The sequence below is a fragment of the Myotis lucifugus genome, unplaced genomic scaffold (assembly GCF_000147115.1).
Source record: "Myotis lucifugus unplaced genomic scaffold, Myoluc2.0 scaffold_3, whole genome shotgun sequence".
NCBI classification, from domain to species: domain Eukaryota; kingdom Metazoa; phylum Chordata; class Mammalia; order Chiroptera; family Vespertilionidae; genus Myotis; species Myotis lucifugus.
In genome coordinates, this window is record NW_005871051.1 from 29,772,152 (window position 1) to 29,792,917 (window position 20,766).

Consider the following 20,766-nt stretch of genomic DNA (forward strand, 5'->3'; position numbering starts at 1 on the left):
ATTAATTCAAAAACTTCAGTTGTCAAACTGGCATTAATAAAGGTGCAGAGTAATAAAGGTGTCTGTGCTAAAATCCCAATGAGATAAGATGGTCTGTGAGTGGAAAACGACGAGGAGGGGGTGCGGAGGGGGTGCGGAGACAGTAAGAACGTGTGTGCGTTGAGGGGTGTAGCTGGGGATTTTTTCCTTTAACTTCCCGTTCTCATTGTGCTGTTTTACAGCAGGTTAGAAAATGGGGGGAAATGTTGAAAATAAAAGGATCTCGGCTGCCTCTGGAGCAGTCTCGGTGCTTTGCCGTTCTCCGACAGCATAGCATGCTTTCAGAAGTGGCTTTCATGGGAGTTAGACTTGCTCAACTTCTCTCAGCACCCCCCCTCTCCTCCTCCCACCTCCCCTAACCTGGCATCTGGGGCCTCCTCCTCTGACCTGCCCCATCCTGTCCATCTCTTGGAAACAGCCCCAGGCCCGACCTCCCCTGACCCCCACCCACCCTTTCTCACCTAAGGTCTGAGCCGGATGAGCCCTAGGCTGGGCTGTGATTTCAGGGACCAGAGAATAAACATCAGCAGATTCTTTCATTCTGGGGTTGGTTGTCCATGAATGGCCCCTGAGAGAGCAGATGGTGTCCATGCAGCAGGGCAGTGGGTGAGCTCTTGGAGGCTGCGTGCTGGGGCGGTGGGTCCACCCTCGTGTCACCGTGCTGGTGGCACAGGATGGCAGCTGTGGGTCGTGCAGGAGGAGGCCAGGAGGACCCGTCAAGCTCAGGCTTGAAGACTCCAAAGGGTCCCAAGCAGATGGGTGTAAACCACGAGTGGGTGGCTTCCCTGGGGTGCGAGGTGCTGTATGGATCTCTCTGTCCAGACGGAAAGCTCAGCTGAGGTGTTGCTTCGATGGACCCGGTGACTGAGGCCTGGTGGACGTCGGGCAGTGACAGGCTTCCCTTCCGTCATTTACAACTACCTTCTGAGCAGATGCCTCCCCAGAGGGGACACCGAGGCCCCGGAGGAAGTGGCACTGTGCCCGGAGCCCGGCCAGCTGCGACCCTCCCAGAGACGCCTAGGTCCATCCTCCCGTGAGCACCTGGCCATCGGAGGCACCTACCACGGTGCGAGCTTGAGCTGATTCTGTTCACTCATCAGCCCCAGTTCTCGCCTGACAGCCCCTGTATGCCTGCCTCGGGGTTCGAAGTAAAATCCTGGGGCTGCCTGGGAACTTTCAGGGATGATGCTGTGTTTGCACTGTTGGGTGTGTCTCACTCAGCCTGGTCAGGTTCCCACGGGCAGGTGTCGGGAGGTGGCCAGTGCTAATGACATAAAGGAACAGAGCGTCAGATCTCACCCTGAACCTCGGGCTAAGGGACAGAGGCAGCGGGGACCCAGCTCTGCTCACGGTGACTGCTGCTCTCAGCCACAGCTTCTGGGACACGGCAGAGCCACAGGATGTGCACCTGTGCACACTCAGTCCCCCTCCTGGGCGGCCCTAGGTGGCCCCCGCCCCCGGGTCCACCCACCCCCATACCTGAGGCCGGGCAAGGTAACTGACTCGCAGAAGTAATAAGCCTAATAGGGTTGACTTTATTTAATTAATAATGATCCTGTTCTCTTCCTCTGAGCTCATAAAACACCCTGCAGGTTGGCAAAAACACTCATAATATTGATCAGAAGTCAGGCGGGATATTTATTTTGTTTCTGCCCCATGAGCATAAATCCTTGTCCGTCGCCTCCTGCTCTCCTCATGGGGGATTTACAGTGGCCAGTTTCTTAAAAGCTTTCGGTAATTAAAAAATAAATAGCCATCGGGCTTTGTTGACCATCCTCCATCCGGGGCCTGTCCCCGAAGCCTGCCCCCTTAGCAACGCCGCCGAGGGAGAAGGCATGCGTGCCAGGGGCAGCCAACTGGCTCCCGGGCCGGCCGGCTGCCCCGCAGAGAGGAAGCCCCTGTTTTCCTAGCATATTGTTCCAGCCCCTCTTCCACGCCTCCCCTCCCAGTTCCTGTTTTGCTGGAGGCAGAAAGACACTTTGGAAATTCCTTGCTGCTAGCTCGCCCTTTCTTCCCTCTTCCTCTCCTCGGTCACCTTGTCACTTGCACTGGGCTCCTCCAGCTCCCCCCTCACCCCAGGATCACCCTCACTCCCATGTCCTTTAGAGGCGATGTTGACAAAACCTCTCCCACCCCGAGGCGGGGGGTGGGTGTTTCCGAAAGGAACAATGAGACAGGTGACAGATACAAAAAAAAGTTCTTGGCCTTTTAACATTTGGGGGAAGGGACACCCATAAAAATGAACACATTAGACCTGACACTGGGGGGCTTTCGGGAAGGGCTGTTGCTGCTCAGTGTTTTGTAGAAGCGTCCAGAGGAAGCCTCGTTTGTGGAGATCGGAAGGCACACGAGGCCAGGACCACCAGGGACCAGTCCTCACCACTCCAGGGGCGTCAGTCCCACTTAACCCGCCAGGACCCGTGGGGCTTCTGGCCGCTGCTCCTGTCTTTTCCCGAAGCACCACAGAACGTGTCGAAAACCAATCAGAGGCTTTGTAGTGATTTGTCAAAAACTTTCCTTTCTGGGAATCCAAGCCATTAACCTCGCTACCCCTTGGCAACACGCTGAGCCCTCCCTGCCAGACCCAGAATGCAGCTGGTGGCGCTGAGTGTGACAGCGTCCTTGCAGCCTGGAAATGCACGAGCAACAGACACGCACCGCGTCCAGGCACCGTTTCTCTACAGGCGCCCGGCCTGGTTGTGGCTCCTCCTCAGCTTCTCCGTCTCCGGGAGGGTCTGTGAGGAGGACCCGCCGCACGGGCGTTGTCAGGGCGAGACCAGTGCTCATGCAAAAGGTGCAGCCCCGTAGCTGACACAGCGCAAGTCCTTAACCCCTGGCTCTGACCCCAAAGAAGGCGTCCTGGTGTAACAGTGCCGCCATTTCCACAGTGATTCTCTGTATAAGCACCTGTCCGTTGATTGACGGCCGGAAACCCTCACGGGGCTCACGCAGGATTAGATGGAAGAGCGATGAGAAAGGCAGCGGTCTGTTATAAAACAGCAAACGCTGTCGAGGGCCACGGCCCAGGCCACAGCGTTTACACTCACCTGAGAACAGAAGGGGCCAGTTCGCACACCAGCAACGTGATGGGCTGGGGACACCAGCCCCCCAGCAGCACCCCTTCTGTTACTTGCAGCAGATCAACCCTCACAGGTGCCTTTGTCGCCACGGTCATCCACAATGTCACAGGCCCTGGTGGCATTCCCGGCCTCTGGACGCCTCCACCCCAGACCTCTTCTGCCTTGTCAGTGACCTTCACGTGTCCCCTAGAGCCAAGTGCCGTGGGGTCCGCCAGCAGCGGGAGCCTGGCCCTCACCCAGGACTGACCCTCATGACCAGAGACTGACCCGGCTCGGCCCACACATGCCGACAGGCCACCCCTGGTGCCACAGGCACTGGAGCACAGCCCTGCTTCCCCACAACCCTCCCCTTGGACACTTTATTATAAACATCACTGCCACGGCCCCACCGCCTGCCTTCATGATCTCCCTGTCTACGCTAACCTTGATCCTTCACCCTCTGAATTTACCTCCTCGCTGTCTGACATTCATAGTCCCCGGGAGTGGCTGGCACCACAGTGGGCAGGATGGGAGCAGGGTCAGCGCACGCTCAGGCATGCATGGCCAGAAAGCCCCCCTGTCCACCCCAACAACATTTCCACCCACACCCCCCCCCGCCTGTCCATCCCAACATCATCCCCCGCCCCGCCTGTCCATCCCAACATCATCCCCCGCCCCGCCTGTCCACCCCAACATCATCCCCCCCCCGCCCCACCCCCCGCCTGTCCATCCCAAGCAGGTTGGGAGGGAGCTCAGTCCCTGCGGCCCAGCCACACAAGCCCCGGGCCCATCTGGGAGCCTCGCTCCGACCCCAGCCCTGTCCTGCCTGGATAGTGCAGGGTCCTAGGCCTTCCAGCCCAGCCGCCCTATTTCAAAAAAGGGAAAACCGTTGTCTCTCTAAGCTCTCCACCCTCCCCTCTCTGGAACTTGGAACATATTGACACATCTCTTTTTCCCGTGAAGCCTTGCTTTTTTTGTCAGAATTTCTCCAAGTATGGCCACAGGTGAGCGTTTTGCTCAGTAGTTGGTGTGTGGCTTCTTTGTAAAAACATGGAAGGTGCTCCAGGGTCCCTTGAAGAGCCCCGTGTTATCAGGCATTGTCTGTAGCAGTTACTGTCACCCTCAGCGTTGTCACAGTGAGCACGCCTTGGAGTGGAGACGGCCTCATCGCTGGCCCTCGCGGCATCGCCTGCGCCAGCAGGTGCCTCCATGTGCCAGGCACGGAAGCTGCAGGTTGGAGGTAGGCTGTATCCCAGGGATCATCTTTGGGGGACACACAGAGCCTTGGCCATACCATCACCCCTCAAGGTCAAGTGTGGCAAAGCCTGGTCTGTTGGGCTGCAGGACCTGAGCACCATCTGAGCCCAGCAGAGCTCTGAGAGCCTCAGTGGACACACAGCTCCTGCTACCTTACCCACCCACCCCCATCCTCTGATCCCCAAATCCTGTGGCTCACACACCACGTGATTTCTTGGACGGGGCCCGGGGAGGAGGGGATACACCTACAAAATATCTCTGTTTTAGGCAGGAAGAGAAGAAAATGTTTACTCCCTTGCCTTCAATTGTGTCTTTATTTGGGGGGGATTTGGTCAGTGTGCCTGTCTTCTGATTAGTTGCTTGTTCTCTCATTTTCTCTCGCTCTGTGCGGTTGATTTATTTAAAGGTGTGTCAGCAAGGGGCTCAAATGAGGAGCCGGCCTCCTCCTTCCTGCTGACGGCCGGCCATGCCAATAATTCATTTTTTAGCTCATTAGCTAACAGGGGCTGTGAGCAGCGGGCCTCCAGGGGATTGGAATGAGGGGAGGTGATGTACTGCCGGCTCCTCTGCTCTTGAACTGGCCTTCCTTGGGGGAGATTAAAGCACAGCCAAGACAGGGGGTCCCGGAGACGAGACTGGGACATCAGGGCGACAATGAGGGTGTTTGTGCTTCTGCATCATGGCTGCTTGGGGCGAATGGTTTTAACAGAATATTTGGTTTTAGGCAGAAAAAGCATCTTCGTTCGCGTGTCCACCTTTAACATGTGAACTGTTGGCACAGAAACCAAAAGAGAATGACAGAGACCTAGGGGCTTAAATAGCAGACACTGACCTTCTCACAGCTCTGCAGGCTGGAAGTCCAAGGTCAAAGTGTCAGCAGGGTTGGTTTCTGGTGAGGCCTCTTCCTGGCTTGCAGATGGCGACCCCTCGCTGTGTTCTCACATGGTCTGTCTCTTCCCTGTGTGCACACAGAGAGACAGACGGACAAAGAGAAAGAGAAAGAGAGGTGTCCAGTGTCTCATAAAGCACCAGTCCCATCAGATTGGGTCCTACCCTCATGACTTCATTTAACCTGAATTACCTGCTACACACTCTACCTCCAAATGCATTACAACTGGGCATCGGGGGGTCAACATTTGAATTGGGGGAGGGGACATAACTCAGTCCAAACTTCCAGGAAGACTTTAGATATCTCAAGGCTGTAGGCAAGGGCTGGCCAGACTTGGCCAAGAGATCCTAACAGCCATGGGATATGTGAACCAACTGAGCACCTCTCACCCCAGTGCCTCGGGCCCTCCTGCCTGGGAGGAGGGGTGGCCCATAAGACACGGATGGGTTTATCAAGGCCCCTGGCCAGGGCCCCCTCTCACCCTGCCAGGCACGGAGACCATGGGAAGCTCATTTGTACAGACAACTGGGATTTAGAGACCGAAGCATCCTGCAGGCACTTCGGCCCCACCCGCCGTGTAGTCAGCACGTCTGTGTCGCACACACAGCAGCCCAGAGGCGAGCTCTTACCTACCTGATAGCAAAGTGACATAACAGATGTTATTCTTTTCACTCACAACACCCTCCACAGCTGCCCTGTGCAGAGTGACAGCTGTGGCCAGCACATCGTCCAGACACGTGGCCTCACATCCACAGCCACCGTGCCTGCTGTAGACATCACTGTGCCCATTTTACAGATGAAGAAAGGCGGACCAAGGCGTTAGGGAGGTTGCAAAAGTCTGCAGCACAGAGAACAAAGCAGACACACGAACCCCATGGTCTCTAATGCTGATGCCACGGCTATTTCCTCTCCCTGTGGTCTCTGCAAAAAGCACCCTGATTTCAGCTTCCCCTAGTGTGTGTGTGTGGGGGGGCAACAAGCGCAGGAAAGGGGGTCTACGTGATAGTAATAGTACCCAGAATACCCACTGGAGTCCTCTGTCCCTGTGGGCTGGATTTCAGCTGTAGAAAAGAAGCACCCGGAACAGCAGGGAGCCCAGTGGCCCGACTTCTCAGCTTTCTGCCTCTTGGTGTCTGAAAATACACCGAAACATTGCAGTCCTGTGGGATCCACAGCACAAGAAGCTTTGGTGAAAAGCTGTGGTTCTGTCCAGTAGTAAAAGCCACACCTTGATCAGACCTGGGGGTGTCCTAGTGGAGGGTGAGGGGCATGGGGCAGGGAGAGGCAGCCCATCCAGAGGCCACCTGGAGGCTCCGCACCTGCCCGGTCCCTTGCAGTGCCCTCAGGCGTGCATGTGTCAGCCTGTTCTGCAGGTGTTGGAGGTGCTAAAGCCCTTATCAGGAATAGTCACCCTGCCCGCCCGCAGGGTCGCAGGTGGACCAGCCGAGAGGCTAACGCAGCCCCTCCAACACCCTGCCCCTAGTTCCGTACACACAGTATTAGAGCCCTTCTCCTGGTGAAGGTGCCCCAAAGAGCCAGCATTTTTAGCCCCACCCAACCCAGAACAGCCTTTAAACACTGACTTTTCAGAGCAGAGCACAGTTTAAACAGGATGCTCATTCAGACGCGGGTCGTCGAGTTCAGTGAATTCAGGTGAACTTGTCTGTGGGGTGACGGCCACCCCGCACATGCCCCACAGGAGAGGATGCAGAAGCTGTGGGCTCACCCTCATTCTTTGGGGCATTTGAATATCACAAAGAAAATGGAATCATTGCGGCCCGGACTAGATTTCCACGTTCTGCTCTTCGGTTCATCCCTGGGTGACTGGCAGTGAGGATTAAAACCAAGCGGAGCAGAATAAAACAGCTCTGATTTTAATGCCTACCCCAAATTAGAGTTAGCAAATTGGAACTTGAAGACCTGGACGTATCCTTCACCACTGTTGCTTTTCATCTCATTCACGTCTTGCTCTTTCTCGTGGGTGATTTATGAAATGCATCAACATATGCTTAATACATTTTAAATAAGGTTCTTAAAGAGCTTGAGCTCGCGGTGTGGCTGGGGCGTCCGACTCTCGCCTGCGCTGCTGTCCCAGGGACGTTGCCCATGTGCCGGGGCCTGTGTTTTGGCCCAAGTGGAGACAGCACGCCTGTCCCCGCGGGCGCCAGAGCTGCATTTGGGGGTGCTGGGGCGGCTGCTCAGCTGCAGCCCAGATGCAGCCCAGAGTTTGGCCTGGAAATGGTCAGGGGTCACTGTGGGGTCACTCACAGGGACCAGGAAGTGAAGCACAACTAATCCTGACTTACTGTGGAGGGATCTGTTTGCCTAAGTATTTAAAAGCAGATTAGGGCTCACCAGACACTAGACCGCCAGGAGCAGTGTCAACACGGGTAAAAGGTGTAAACAAGGCTTTTTTCCGTCCTTCGGGAGAAAAAACGTCCGGGTAATGAGTTTTCTTCTGGAGAGCCGGCTCTCAGTGCCGTCTCCCTCGCTGGAGCTGGGCCTGGTTGCTCTGCCGGGAGAATGCTGGGTTTCGGAGGGGTGGTGAGCGCTGTGCCTTTAAGTCCCTGTGGGCAATTGCGGCCACTCCTTGTCTGCAGGGCTTTCCTTCTCCTCTCCTGCCTCTCAGATGCATCTGTCCGGATAGCGCCCCTTCCCCTGCTCCCCTGACCCTCCTCACCTGAGAGCTGCTTGCTTCTGTCTCTTGCATTTTCCTGCCCCCCCCCCTTTTTTTCCCAACAGTGCTGCAAAGTGTTGAGAGTTGCTGAGCTATTTTTAACGTCTCTTACGTCCGTTTTGGAGAAACTAAAACCACACGCCACCTGGTAGCCAGGGAATGCCGAGTCAGTGGCCGGGTCCCATCCTCCGGGTCACCATAAACACACCTTGCTGTTGGTTTTCTCCTTTCACCCTGTCCCCCCACCCCTTTCTCCCAGCCCTCCTCCCAGGGTCACAGGCAGTGTCCTGGCCCCTTTGGAAGGAGGGGTGAGCGTTGTCATCACACCCACGCAGCTCCTGAAGCTCATTCTCCGTGAACTGTGTTGTTGGGGGAGGGGCTCCAGCTGCCACTGTTACTACAACCAAGGCTCCACCCCTTCCCCAACCTCATCCCTCCTCCGCACCCCAAGCCCAGCTCTGGCCTTGGCAGCTGGTCCTATCTCTTTGGCTAAGCCCTACACATTCCCTCACTTAAGGAGTCAGGGACGTGATGGCAGAGTTGCTCAGGGTGACGGGGCAGCTGTGTCTTCTCTAACCCTCCCCGTTCGAGCCTCTGCCTTTCATACAGTTTGTAGCAGTGGGCTCTTCACTGGAAGTGTCTATGTGGTTCTCAACCTTCCTAATGCCTCGACCCTTTAATATAGTTCCTCATGTTGTGGTGACCCCCAACCATAAATTTATTTTCATTGCTACGAAAATTTTATAACTGTAATTTTGCTACTGTTATGAATCGTAATGTAAATATCTGATATGCAGGATGGATTTTCATTGTTCGCGACCCACAGGTTGAGAACCGCTGGCTAGAGCCCCAGGAGACCTCACTCCTGGGAGGTCTAAGAGCAGGTCACACCAGGTTGGGCGGCCCACCACTATCCTGCCCCAACTCCAGCCCAGCGTCCTCAATCCTGACTCACCGTTGTCCTTACGGGAGAATGAACCTCCATGCCGGTGGCACCCGCCCTGCATGGTGCCCGATGGGTGCTGGGCAGGAGCGGGATTCCTCAGGGGCACAAACTCTGCAGTGAAAGCAAAGGAAATCAAGTGAGAGCTCAAGGCCATGGACAGGGCAATGCTAAGTTACACTGCACTGACACCTCAGGGCATCAGAACCGCCTGCCGGGCTAGTTGAAACACCCTCCTCTGCGGTTCTGATTCATGGGGCCTGGGGACCTGCATTGCTACTAGTTCCCCCGGGGTGCCGATGCTGTTGGTGGGGTGCCCCACTTTGTGAACCAGAGGTGAACTTCTCCCCCAGGCCTCCCCATGCTGGCAAAGACACTTGTCTCCCATTGTTTCTCTTCCCCTTCCACGCTTCCTGGTGAGCAGGGTTCCGGGACGGGGTGCCGCCTCAGTGGCCCTGCCTGACTGTGACCATGCCTGCCTCTTGCAGGGAAGAGAAGGAGCGGTGGATCCGGGCCAAGTATGAACAGAAGCTCTTCCTGGCCCCGCTGCCCTGCACCGAGCTGTCCCTGGGCCAGCACCTGCTGCGGGCCACGGCCGACGAAGACCTGCGGGCGGTCATCCTGCTGCTGGCACACGGCTCCCGGGACGAGGTGAACGAGACCTGCGGGGAAGGCGACGGCCGCACGGCGCTGCACCTGGCCTGCCGGAAGGGGAACGTGGTCCTGGCGCAGCTCCTGATCTGGGTAGGTCGCCCGATTGCCCGGCCAGGGGCGGAGGCACTGTGGGCACCACGGGTGCCAGCCTGGATGTGGGCAGCAATAGCAGTCGGGAACCTAGGACTCCGTGTGGAGGCTCCTGCCGTGAGGGCTCACCTGTGTGAGGCCTCCTGAAAAAAGGCAGGAAGGAAGTCAGTGGATGTGCCGTCCTCCGGTGGGGACTCTTCGTTCACCTTTTAGGGTACCCCTTTGGGTCCATCATGGTGGGTGGGGGTCTCTCGTCTTTGTCCACACACACACATACACACACACAAAACAACTCCCATTATTTTTTAGGAGGTAGGGATAGACAAGAAGGATAAAAACTGAATGGATTACCAACGTTGGGGTTTTTTATTCACATAACACAAAAATAGTAGACCCTAAACTGTGAGATTTGATGTGGTAGGAGTTTGTCAGAGGGCTTTGTCTGGGCTATTCTGATTGATTTTTATTGGGGAAAATTATTTTTTTAATTCCCAACAAAACATTTGTCATGAAGCTGGAATGGGGAGAGAATTAGATGCCCAGATATCAAAATCACTCAAATGTTCAGCTTCACTGTAACAATTGTGTGTTAGTCAGTTCGGGCTGCTCTAACAAATACCACAGACTGGGGACTTCAACAACAGAAATTTATTTTCTCACAGTCGCCGAAGCCAAAAGTCCCAGATCAAGATGAGGGCCAGGTCGCAGATGCCTTCCCTCCCTGTGTCTTCACGGGCCTTTCCTGTGTGTGAGCGCATCCCTGGTGTCTCCTCCTCTTCTTAGGACACCATTCCTATTGGATTAGGGCCCCACCCATATGACCTTCATTACCTCTCTGAAGGCCCTGTCTCCAAAGACAGCGGCACCTTGGCTCTCGAACTTAATTAATTCCAGAAGGCTGTTCGAGAAGCGATTTGTTCAGAAACCAAATCATTTTTTCCCATTAAAAATAATATAAATTGAATTAATCTGTTCCAGACCCCCAAATGATTGATTCCCTGTTTTAACCTTTCTTATATACAGTACATGTCTCCCGTACTGTTTAACCTATAAACACACACTTTTTTTCTTAAATTTATCAAACCACCGCTCCTAGCCTCAAAGGAATCACTTTCAGCACTTGGTCCAGGGGTGTCTTTCAGATCAGCATGCAGTCTTTGCTTGTTCAAATATCACTGCCTCCAAAATGCGTCACTGGGTCACTGGCTCACCTTTATTCAATCAACAACAGTTTTTCACTTGCCTGTGATCATTGTTTCTTTCACACCCTTAGCAACATTAGCACTCTTGATGGCCTCTTCATGTTTTAAACTTGTGCTAATTGTTGATTTGAAAGCAACAAAGGCAGTCTCTCCTTCGTTGCCTGAGAAACACCTTTTGTCATGCTGAGGTATCAGCATAAAAGGATTGTCAGGTCAAAAACTGAAGTCTGGTTGACAACCGAGACATTTTCTCTGTGAACAACTTGGTCAGGAACCGAATTGTTCAAGATGGGAGACCTTTGAGAAGCAAGGTGTGACTGTACAGTCACATTCTGAAGTGCTGGGGTTTAGGGCTCCACCCTATGGACTTGCGCGGGGAGGAGGGGAGCAGAATTTCATAACAAATTGCATACCATCTTCCCTCCAAAAGTCCTTTTAATTGCATCGCTCCATGCCGGCAAGATTCCTAAATACTGTTGGGAGTGGAAGTCAGTCCACCCTTTTTTAAAAACATAGATTTTTTATTGATTTGATTTGATTATTTTTCTTTTTTAGAGAGAAGCATCAATCAGTTACCTCCCATATCAATGTTTCGCTCTCACATCCATGTTTCAAACAGGCAATTTTTGGTGCATAGGACTACGCTCTAAACAACTGCGCCACCTGGCCAGCATCGGTCCACCCGTTTCCTTTCTTTCTTTCTTTATTGATTTTAGAGAAAGGAAGCAAGAGAGAGAAAAACATCAATTCATTGTTCCACCTATTTATGCATTCATTGGTTGCTCCTTGTATGTGCCTGACGGGGGGTTGAATCTGCAACCTTGGCATATCGGGACAATGCTCTAACCAACTAAGCCTCGTGGCCAGGGCCGCCATCCTTTTCAAGAGCAAGAACCGCGGAAGTGTTAGTGCAGTGAACCTAGTATCTCCCTGTCTTCTCAGCATCTAGTAATCAGAGACCCTGAGAAACATCAGTGTGAGAGCGCACATCACAGCACAATGTATGCCAATGACAGTGTTACACAGAGCACATGGCAGCCCAGGGCAGAGCCCGAGTTAGTTCACGCGGAGGAGAACCGGGTGGCTATAACCTGTCATGCTTTTGCATAATTGTTAATGATGTGAGAAAATGATCCCAGTACAGTGTTCAGTAAAGGGGGAAAAAAGATGCACATTACTTGTGTAAGTTTTACCGCAATTACACATTTAGACCCAAAGGAAAACCATTTGAAGGAAATACGCGGAACTATTAACCAAGATTATCCGTGGATAGATTATAGGCGATTTTTTCTTAGCTCTTACGTATTAACTGTGTGTGACCCACAATGAAAACAAACTGCCTCTGAGATTTTAGAATGATCGTTTTTTTGTGTTTACAATTGCAAGGTCAAAACAGACAAAGCAAAACTAGGGTCACCCGTGGTCCATTTCAGTTGCACAGACGAGGGGCTTGGAGTTGGAAAAGCACATTCTTGCCTGGAAGCATGCACCTCGGAGCCAGGTTGTCCTCCAACACCGGGCAGGCGGTCCCCGTCCTCGGCTGCCCTGGCCTCCTCCCCCGGGACACTAACATGGCTCTGTTGCCTCCGCAGTACGGGGTGGACGTCATGGCCCGCGACGCACACGGGAACACGGCGCTGGCCTATGCCCGGCAGGCCTCCAGCCAGGAGTGCATCGAGGTCCTGCTGCAGTACGGCTGCCCCGACGAGCGCTTCGTGCTCATGGCCACCCCCAACCTGTCCCGGAAGAGCAATAACCGGAACAGCGGCAGCGGGCGGGTGCCCACCATCATCTGAGGGGCGTCGGCGCCCCCCGCCCGCCACCCCTCCCTCTTCCTGGTGGTCACCTGCCACCCACCCGCCCTCCCTCACCCGCAGTGAAATCACAGAACCTGGACAGCCCTCACGGAGGCGAAGACGAGGCCCGGAGGCTGCAGGATCGATCGTTTCCATGAACTCCCCCACTCGACAGTAGGAGCGACCGGCTGGCCTCGGTCGGTTGATGATAGCACACGGCGCGGGACCCCGGTCCCGTGGCCTAGAGACAGAGCTGGGCACAAGGGGCAGGGATGGGCAGAGGGGGAGGGGAGGCAGCAGCAGGAGACGGGAACTCTCCTTAACTGGCGGTTAAGCACATCAGTACATTTCACCTCTACCGAACGGAACACTTGCATCTATCTCATCTCTTCTCCGAGGAGCTTGACGGCATAAATCAGGAGCAAGCCGAGTTTGTCAGGTCTGAAGCCCCTATGATGGTATGTGTCAAATCAGTTGTAGCTAATCTGTCCCGGGAGAATGCTGGCTTCATTACACTTGTATAGTTGAGTTCTTGCAGCATTACCGCTGTTTAATAGAACATGATTAGTCATCACCGGGAAGAAAGCATATTAGCCGAGGAGGCAGTTACGCAGCACGCTCCGGTGATTGCCGCGATGTGATTGCAATACTCTTAGAAGCATCATATTATCCCAGACATGTTCTTCCGAGCCCTTGGAGCCCTCCTTTCTAAATTCACTGTCATAATTTAGTATATGTTTAATTTTTCAGTCCAAAGAGAGGAAATCAGTTGCTGAGTTGTATTTGACTGCAGTCTCCTTGGTGCAAAAACAAAATGGGAAAAATAAATAAGAGCAACTCAGAAATTCTGGAGGAAATCACGAATTTCAGCCGACAGTGACATGCCGGGTGCATTTAGGAAGCCGGGTAAATGCATAAAAAGCTACGCGCCCCCCACCCCCCGAACAGGAGAGAGATTTTATGTCCTTTTGCCAAGGTGGACGTCTGGGTCCCAGTCACTCCCGGGCCACGTTGCCCAAGTCGCACAGGCTCCCGCGTTGTGTCTTCAGATGAGATGTGTGGAAATGTATTGGAATAAAAGAAGTTCATAAATATGCATTGATTTTTGTACAGACGAATGGCACCTCTGTTAATTTATAAATGGAACTGGATGTGAACTAATAATGTGCAACTAGTTGAGATAAGCGGGTTACAGATCATTGTACATGGAGAGTGTTCGCAGCGGTAAACACTTCCATTAACGTGATATACAGCTTTGAAAAGGGGGCGCATCAGAATAAGATGGTAGTGCAATTTGCTTATTAAAATCGAGAAAGAGAGAAAAAAAAAAAAGGCCCAAGCCTATTAGAGAGCGGGGAGGGGGCATGTGAGCCCTCACTGTGGGAAGCATGACTTAGATCTGAGACCGCTTTTGCTGGCCAGGGGGAGGGGCTCTGCCAGGCAGGGCACGATTTCCCAAATGCCAGACCCGGTGCTTGGCAGTGGTAGACGGGGACCCCCACCGATGGTTCTGTGGCACAGACCGGCCCACAAGAATCCCTAAGGCTGACTTGGTGGCCAGGCCGTCCATTTCAGTATGGCCCCTGAGTGTCATCATGGGATCAGGCTGCTTCAGGCTTCAGCCACCTCCAGCATGGTGGCTAAACACAGTAATGCAAATCTGGACACCCTGGGTTAAAAAGGAAAGGGGCGGGGTGTGCCCGGAGTCCAGGGGCAGTGTGGCAGGGGAAGAGGGTTGGCGCGTGGCAGGGGACACGGGCTGACCTGGCCCAGGACCACAGGACCACGTTCGCCCGGCAGCCTCAGGACATTCCTTGCTCTCCTATATTAAATCTTCTATTTTGTAAGAGTTTTTCCTCTTCTTTCACTTTTTTTTAAAAAAAATTAAAGTAGGTGGGAATAAATAAAGCTTTATACAGAAGTTATATGGAGGCCAGTGTTCCGTGGGCACCTGTAAGCTCCCTTCAGCTCCGGGGAACGTGGCCGTTTCCACAAAGGCCAGGTGCAGACAGCAGGCCCGGGGTCCCTCCGCCGAGTTCAGGGCTGTGCGCCGCCGCTGTGCGGTGGTGGTAAACGCGAATAGGAAGAAAAGTCCTTGCCTGTTTTTGAAGAAGCGGCACTGTCCTAGCCCAGCTCCACACATTAGCCTCCACGCAGCCGCTAGCACAGACTGTATGTAGTGAGCACAGATAGAGTATAAATGAAATTCTTAAGTTATTTCATCGTAGTGAGTCCCCACTGTAGGGATGCTTTATCACAGTGAAGCCTTCTGAAAGGAAAGGGGATTCCTCGTCAGGCTTCTCTTGGGATGTATATGAGTATGTACATATGATTATATGTGTTTATAATATAATATTTTCCCAAATGACTTGTTTTTTCACAGCCTTTCACGGCCCGAATGCTAGATTGGTTCTCCCCCTTCCCTCCCTCCAGCACGGGGACCTCACGGTTCCTCCTGGGAAAACTCCGCCCCTCTTCTGCTCTTTTCGACGACGGTGGTGGCTCCAGGGGGCAGCCTGCTTTCTTGAGTTTGGGCAACAGAGGAAAGGCATCCGTGGGTCCCCAGGGTTTTGTTTCCCGGCCCAGGTGACGGGTAGCTAATGTTTGTATCTCGGTGTCAGACTAGAAGCCCTTTGCCGACAGCGCTGTCGACCCGGCTGAGAGCCTCACTAACCCCCGGGCTGGGCAGCAAGGACCAGGCTGGTGTCAGGAAGAACCAGTTTGGGACGGGGCCTGAGTTTGCATTGTTTGTGTCCTTGTGCGTCCTATGAAGTGACGGTGCCGTGAGAACCCACACGCCCTTCCTGCTCAGAATTCACGTTTTCCCTTGGAGGAGAAACCGCCGCTGGAGAAGGGCAGGTGGTCGCTCGTGAGGGTGGCCGCGGTGGCCTCGCTGGGTTCCTTTCGCGGCGAAGAAAACCCCGCAGAGGAAGTAGCCTTGATTCTGACCCGGCGTGGGTGAGCCTTGAGGACCAGGGTGGACAGACGGTTTCCGAAGCCCAGAACCCTAGTCGTGGTCCCCTGTCCCTTTGATTTCCTGTCCTCCCGGGAGGTGAGCAGCCTGAGGGTGAGTGAGTGACATGCTCACGGGTCCTCGGTGCCCCGGCAGGTGCAGTTTCCTGTCGTCTGGTGAGCACACACTGTGTGTGATTATCCCCGACAGCGGTGACGGCGACAGGTGCTTGCTGGTCACGGGGCTGCAGGGCCCAGAGAGGGCAGCTCTTACTGACCTGGAGTCCCAGGTCAGCACCTCCCTGCGGGGCCGTGAGTCGGGCGGTGCAGGGCCTCCGCTCCTTCCGCCCCTCTCCTGACGTCTCGTCTGGCCTGAGGAGTCCACTTGGACCGGCCTCTGCCATCCAGCGTAGCCCCGTCTGTCCCAGTTTACAGAGTCCTCACATATTCAGGGTCAGTCCCCACATGTGCAAAGAAGCCGTCACTGACCCCATAAGGGAAAACACGGCCCAGCGAGACAGCCAGCCCAGGGTCAGGCCAACCGGGGTCACCGCTTCCTGTCACACCTGTGCCGCCTCGGGCGCGCCTCCAGCTTTTCGCACTCTTTCCTCATCTGGCACTGGGTGGCCTTGCAGGGTGTGGTGACATGTCAGACCAGCGTGGTGAATGGGAGCCCGATGCCCAGCCAGGGGTTGGATGCTCAGAGATGGGTGTGTTTAGTAAGAACTGAGAGGTGGGTAGGACCAAAGCCAGAGCACAGGCCCGGAGAGCTGCCCGAGCTGGCGCCGTGTCCTTGGGAGCTGGTGACGCACCTGTACCCCCCTCCGTGTGAGCCTCTGACCCTCTCTCTGCTGAGCCTGTTGCTGCTCAGAGGCCCCTGCCCCCGAAGGCCCTCTCCCCAGGGGGATGAGCCCAAACTGCCCAGTTACTATCTCGGCAGCCCCACTTACCAAATTGTACCCTCCGTCTCTTCAGTCCGAGATTGATCTTCCAGAGGCAAAGCAAGGGTGGAGCCTTACCCTGTGCCACTCGTAATGTTGCCTTAGGCCCAAGATGACCCCCTGTCCCCTGCTCCCCGTTGTGTGGCTGGCGTGGACAGGCCCCTCCCTTCAGATGCCACCTCTGGGCGCCGGGAGGCTGCTGTGTCACACTCCTGTGTGGTCCTCGTTTCCGGGTCCTTCTACCTCCTCTGAACGTCGGGGTCTGCGGAGGGCACCCTGGCTGGTGTGGCTCTGGGTGCTGCCGCCCTCACTGTCTCCTCTCCCTCCCTGGGCATCACCTCTGGGGCTGCCTTCCCATTGTTCACTTGTCTTGTGCCTGCACCTGGCGGTCGCATCTTCCCCCTCGAGTTGCCAACGGGTCCTGTCCATCCCCCCTCCCAGCTTCGCTCATGGATTGACATGGGTCCCCATGGCTCCAACTCTGCCAGCCCTTTCTCCTTGCATTTAGAATGTTCTGGAAACCAGGAGGACATCCACATTCCCGCCTAGGGAGGCTCAGAAGCCTGGCAACATGTAGCTGCTCTAAGAGTGTGGTGAAGTCCCAGACACTTCTCAAAAGGCAGAATCGGAAGCAGATCCGTTACTCCATGGGCTGCTTCCCGCCCCCACCTCTGCTCGCGCGCTCTCTCTCTCTCTCTCTCTCTCTCTCTCTCTCTCTCTCTCACACACACACACACACACACACACACACACACACACGCCCGCAAGGCCGGTGCGACTTTCCTAGAACTCCCCTGGGTTGTACTTATGTCCTTCAAGCACACACATTGAAAAGCAGCTGGGAGGGAATTCAGCTAGAATGTGCGGAAGATGCACATCTTCCTTCCGCAGGAATTAGTTTATTTCTGACCCTCCTCCAGCGTGGGCGGGCTTCGCACCTTGTGGGCCGTGTGTCCGAGTGATTTTCACCCCCATCCTTCACCAAAAAGCCAAATAAGGGCCTTTGGCACAAGACTTGCATTTTTGCCCTCGGCCATTATCGCCATGTCTTTCTCATCTCGATTCCCTCGTGCTCTCTGCGGGAAGCTGTGGTTAGTGAGTCTGGTGTGGGCCACACCCCAGGGCGGCCAGGCCAGGGCCCAGGTGTGCTGCTCCTGGGCGGGACCAGCCACCCGCCTGGCCTGCCGAGAGGCGGGTCTGCCCCCTCCGCCCCGTGTCCTACTGCACTGGGGGGCCCGCCTTTTAGTCCATGTGTCCGATTCCTTCCCAGAGAGAACGGGGAGCCCTGGGGGTGACGCAGACATCACTGCCAGGAAGCAGGCACTGAGCCCGGGGCGCCGCCACCTCCGTCACTGCAGACGGTGCAGGGTCAGCGCAGCCTGTTAGACCCCTCACCTCTCCCCTCACGAGGAGAAAGCAACAATTTACACATTATTATTTCAACAACACGTGTTCTTCCCCTTAGAGAAGAAATGCTGTCCTTCAACCATTTTTTAAACAAGATCAATGGATTCCCTCTTTAATTTTGGAAGTCTGCTGCTTTTTTAAAAAAGACAGATTGACACTTTTTTTCCAGTTTTGGTTTTTCAGTTTGGGTCCAAGTTAAAATTAAGGGACGTTTCATCAGTAGAGGATTCTGTGAAACCAAAATGTCTGTCTGTAATCCGGGATTTTTAGATCTCCCAGGTCCTAGAAGAATTTCAGTTCCACCAGCGACCGTAGATTTGAAAACCTCTCCCCACCTCGCTTCCGTTAGGAGCTGCTCGTTTGCTCTCAAATGGCAGCATTTGGTTCTGGGGGTTTGCCTGGTGGGTAAATGCTCTTTTGTGAGGCCTTCCTCCCATCAAAGGGCTTTGGTGCCAGGCGTGGGCAGGTCGGGCAGGTGTGTCCCACAGAGCCCGGCGTGGCACTGGGGCTGCGGGTGTCGGGAGGCGCTGCCTGGTGAGACAGACAGACATGGGCCTCCAGGCAGGTGTGTGTGCAAGCGAGATGCCTTGTGAGTGTGCGAGGGGTTGGCTCAGGACTGGTTTTTCCTTGTGACCTGGCATGTGGCACCTCCGGGGAGTGGAGATAAGCCATGTGCGCGGACAGATCTGGAGTTCTGTCAGTGGGAGGTGTAGGGCCTTTGTCTCGAGATGCAGGTGAAAGAAAGGAACCAAACCAGGTGTTGGGGACTCTCCCAGGGGAACAGGCCCCCTTAACACCCCAGCTGTCGGAACAGCTGCCTCGAATCAAACTGCCCTCACCTCCCCGAGCCAGTCGGTGAGCACAGCGGCTGGAAGCTGGTGTCTGAGCTGGTTCCAGAACTCTTGTAAAAGGAGCTCACACGCCCTGGAAGCTCACTCCGTGAGTGGTGGTTCTTGTAAATTAAAGGAGTTTGGGCGCAGTGTGGACTTCCTGGATCTACCCCCCCACCCCCCGTCCTCACACCTGTGTGTAGAAATCCCGAGTGATGGGCTCCCCACCTGACATTCCAGAGTCGCCGGGCGCTGTCTGTCCGGCCTGGGTCCTTGGGAGTGGGTGGTCAGAGGATGGGTCCAGGGTGGGTGACCTGTGGCCAGACTGGGATCCAGCTCCCCGTGAGCACACCCTGCACCTCCCGGCCCCACCCCTGGGGTCCCGGCAGCCTTCTCCCCGCTGACTTGGGGTGCACAGGCGGGCTGGAGTGAGGATTGGGGCCGTTCCCGTCGACAGACAGCGGTACGTTAGGAACTGCTCTAGCACAGGCCACGCGTCTCAATGTGAGAAACGATGCCTCCGGGACCGTGAAAAGCATCCCAGTTTCCCTCCCCGCCCGGGTTTTTGTGTCTAATACGTATCAAGTTCTGGAGGTTGCGACCCGGTCCGGCCTGGGCACCTGCATGCTGAGGAGGGTGCCGTGTGCACTCGATCCGAGGGCACGGGCTGGCTGCCCCGGAAAGGGCCGGAGGAGTGGGCCACGCCGGCCACAAACACACCACGTGGCTGCGGGGAGGGGCCTCCGGGCCCAGACAGCCCCCACCCTGCTGCCCGGGACTCTGCACTGGGTCCTCCTCCGGCCACAGGTGTGTTTCTGGACCAGCAGGTGCAGGTGACAACCGAGAGGCGGCCTGGGAGGGAGCGGGGCCGGGAGCACGCGTTCCTGTTTCTGTAAATAACGTGTATAGGAAGCGGAGGAGCAGCCTGGGGTCGCCGGGGTGGCTGTCTTCTTGGTTTGGGTTGTTTTTATATTACCTCATTCAGCAAGTTTATGTTTCACAATGACTCAATGACGCTTTATTTATATTGTTTGTACTGTAATTAAAACCATCGACAGACATTTCATTTTGCTTGTTGCTCCATATGATCTTGTTTTGATTAAATATGCCAGTTTGTATTTTCCTGCCTTGGGATTTCTGTGTCAGCTGTACAGTATTCTAAGGGGAAAACAGAGAAAAAGACAAAAGTGTAAAGTATGGAAGAGGTGGCTAGAGTAGAGGCCTCTTTCTAATAAAGAAAGACTATGGCTCCCCGCCCCCCGTCCAGGTTTTTGTGTTTTCTTGCCGGGCCCGGGGGGGGGGGGGGCGGAGGGGGGCGTTGGTCACTTGTCATGAATGCCCATTGGGTTTCTGTTCCCACGCGAGCACAGGGGGCTTCAGCTGCTGGCGGGAGGGGTCACGCTGGGCCCTGCAGTCACGATGAGGGGCTTGGAGCACACGGGCCCACTCATGGCTCGAGGCAAAGATGAGTTACCTCTCTTCAGACTTGTTCATTCACAAGAGACTCCGAGAGGTCTGGAAGCTCCAGCTGCTGCTTCTGCCCCAGAAATAAAGCCATTGATGGATGCTACTAACACTATTATTACTAATATCATGATTTTGTTCTCAGACAAAATGTAGGGAGGGCAAAATAGGTTTACAATTGTGAGTATTCAAAACAGCTTATTCTTGTACTATTATTTATTAATTGTATTATTTTCATATGAACAACTGTAGATCTCCTTTTGCCCCACCCTGGATATCATATCTTTGCCCCCCAAATTAGAAAAGTATAAAGGAGGTAAAATTCACCTAGATGCCCCCCCCCCCACCCCCCGCCCAGATATCACTGGCCTCTTTCCTGCTCTTGACTCTGCCCACCTTCCCTTCCCTTCCCTGGGAAGGCCTGCTCTCCGGGCCCACTCCTTCCTCAGAGAGGCTGCCCACTGGGCTCCCTCCGCCCCGAGCCTGCCCTTGCCCTGCTCCCTGACCTCTGCTGTGCCTCTGTCTCCGAGACAGTCCCCCTCCCGCACCTCCCTGGCGCTCCAGCC

At 54.8% G+C, this 20,766-nt stretch overlaps 1 protein-coding gene across 1 annotated transcript in view; it reads left to right on the forward strand.

The window, feature by feature from the left end:
* Positions 1–19,986, forward strand: part of AGAP1 (ArfGAP with GTPase domain, ankyrin repeat and PH domain 1) — a 256,941-nt gene extending 236,955 nt beyond the window's left edge. The window contains exons 13-14 of the mRNA XM_014464050.1: positions 9,353–9,608; positions 12,403–19,986. Coding sequence (XP_014319536.1) covers positions 9,353–9,608; positions 12,403–12,606 — 460 coding nt within the window. The 3' untranslated portion in view covers positions 12,607–19,986. The remainder of the gene's footprint in view (positions 1–9,352; positions 9,609–12,402) is intronic.
* Positions 19,987–20,766: the final 780 nt, after the last annotated feature.